The following is a 628-nucleotide window of genomic DNA, read 5'->3' on the forward strand; positions in this document are numbered from 1 at the left end:
CGCTCACCTGTCTCTGGATCACTGAAGTCCGGTAGTGTCATGGCATTCAGCTGGCGACGGTCAGCAACAGCTCTGTCTAACAGACTGCTCCCCCTCCCAGAATCACTACACGCACACAGAGAGAAGACAAGAAGCAAGAGGCAATTAAGACGTTAAAATTAGAGAACGAGTAAAGCACTCAGACAGGCGACGTGATACTTGCACATCAATACACACAGAATGATGAAACCTTCAGAAATTTCACTCAGCATCTCATGGCACACTGCTATTGCACACATAACCACAATTCTTCTGCAACACTATTCATCTGAAAAGGAGTATAGAAATAACTGCAAGTATGCAAGAGAGAAATTTAGAAGAAAATTTGAGGAGACTTGGTGCCCAGATGCTAGGGTGTTACAGGGGGTTGTCAGGACATTGCTAGGTGGTTGCTTGCATGTTGTGAATGGCTGCTAGAGCTGCTTATTGGTCCAAATCAAAAGAGCCCAAACCCAAGTCTCGATTATATGATTCATAGATATGCCTTGGGATTAAGTAATGCAAGTATAATGAAATTTCACCCATTTTATTGTTAACCAGGTTATCATAAATCATGAATCTGATCGCAAAAAAAAAAAAAAAAAAAAAC

At 41.4% G+C, this 628-nt stretch overlaps 1 protein-coding gene across 1 annotated transcript in view; it reads right to left on the reverse strand.

The window, feature by feature from the left end:
* Window positions 1-3: 3 nt before the first annotated feature.
* LOC107576518 (tetratricopeptide repeat protein 7B-like) overlaps window positions 4-628 on the reverse strand; it is a gene marked incomplete at its 3' end in the record, with an annotated part of 27,517 nt that continues 26,892 nt past the window's right edge. The window contains exon 9 of the mRNA XM_016262683.1: window positions 4-134. Within this exon, the coding sequence (XP_016118169.1) occupies window positions 4-134 (131 nt within the window). The remainder of the gene's footprint in view (window positions 135-628) is intronic.

Source organism: Sinocyclocheilus grahami, unplaced genomic scaffold, assembly GCF_001515645.1.
Source record: "Sinocyclocheilus grahami isolate Dianchi unplaced genomic scaffold, SAMN03320097.WGS_v1.1 scaffold3858.1, whole genome shotgun sequence".
Classification (NCBI taxonomy): domain Eukaryota; kingdom Metazoa; phylum Chordata; class Actinopteri; order Cypriniformes; family Cyprinidae; genus Sinocyclocheilus; species Sinocyclocheilus grahami.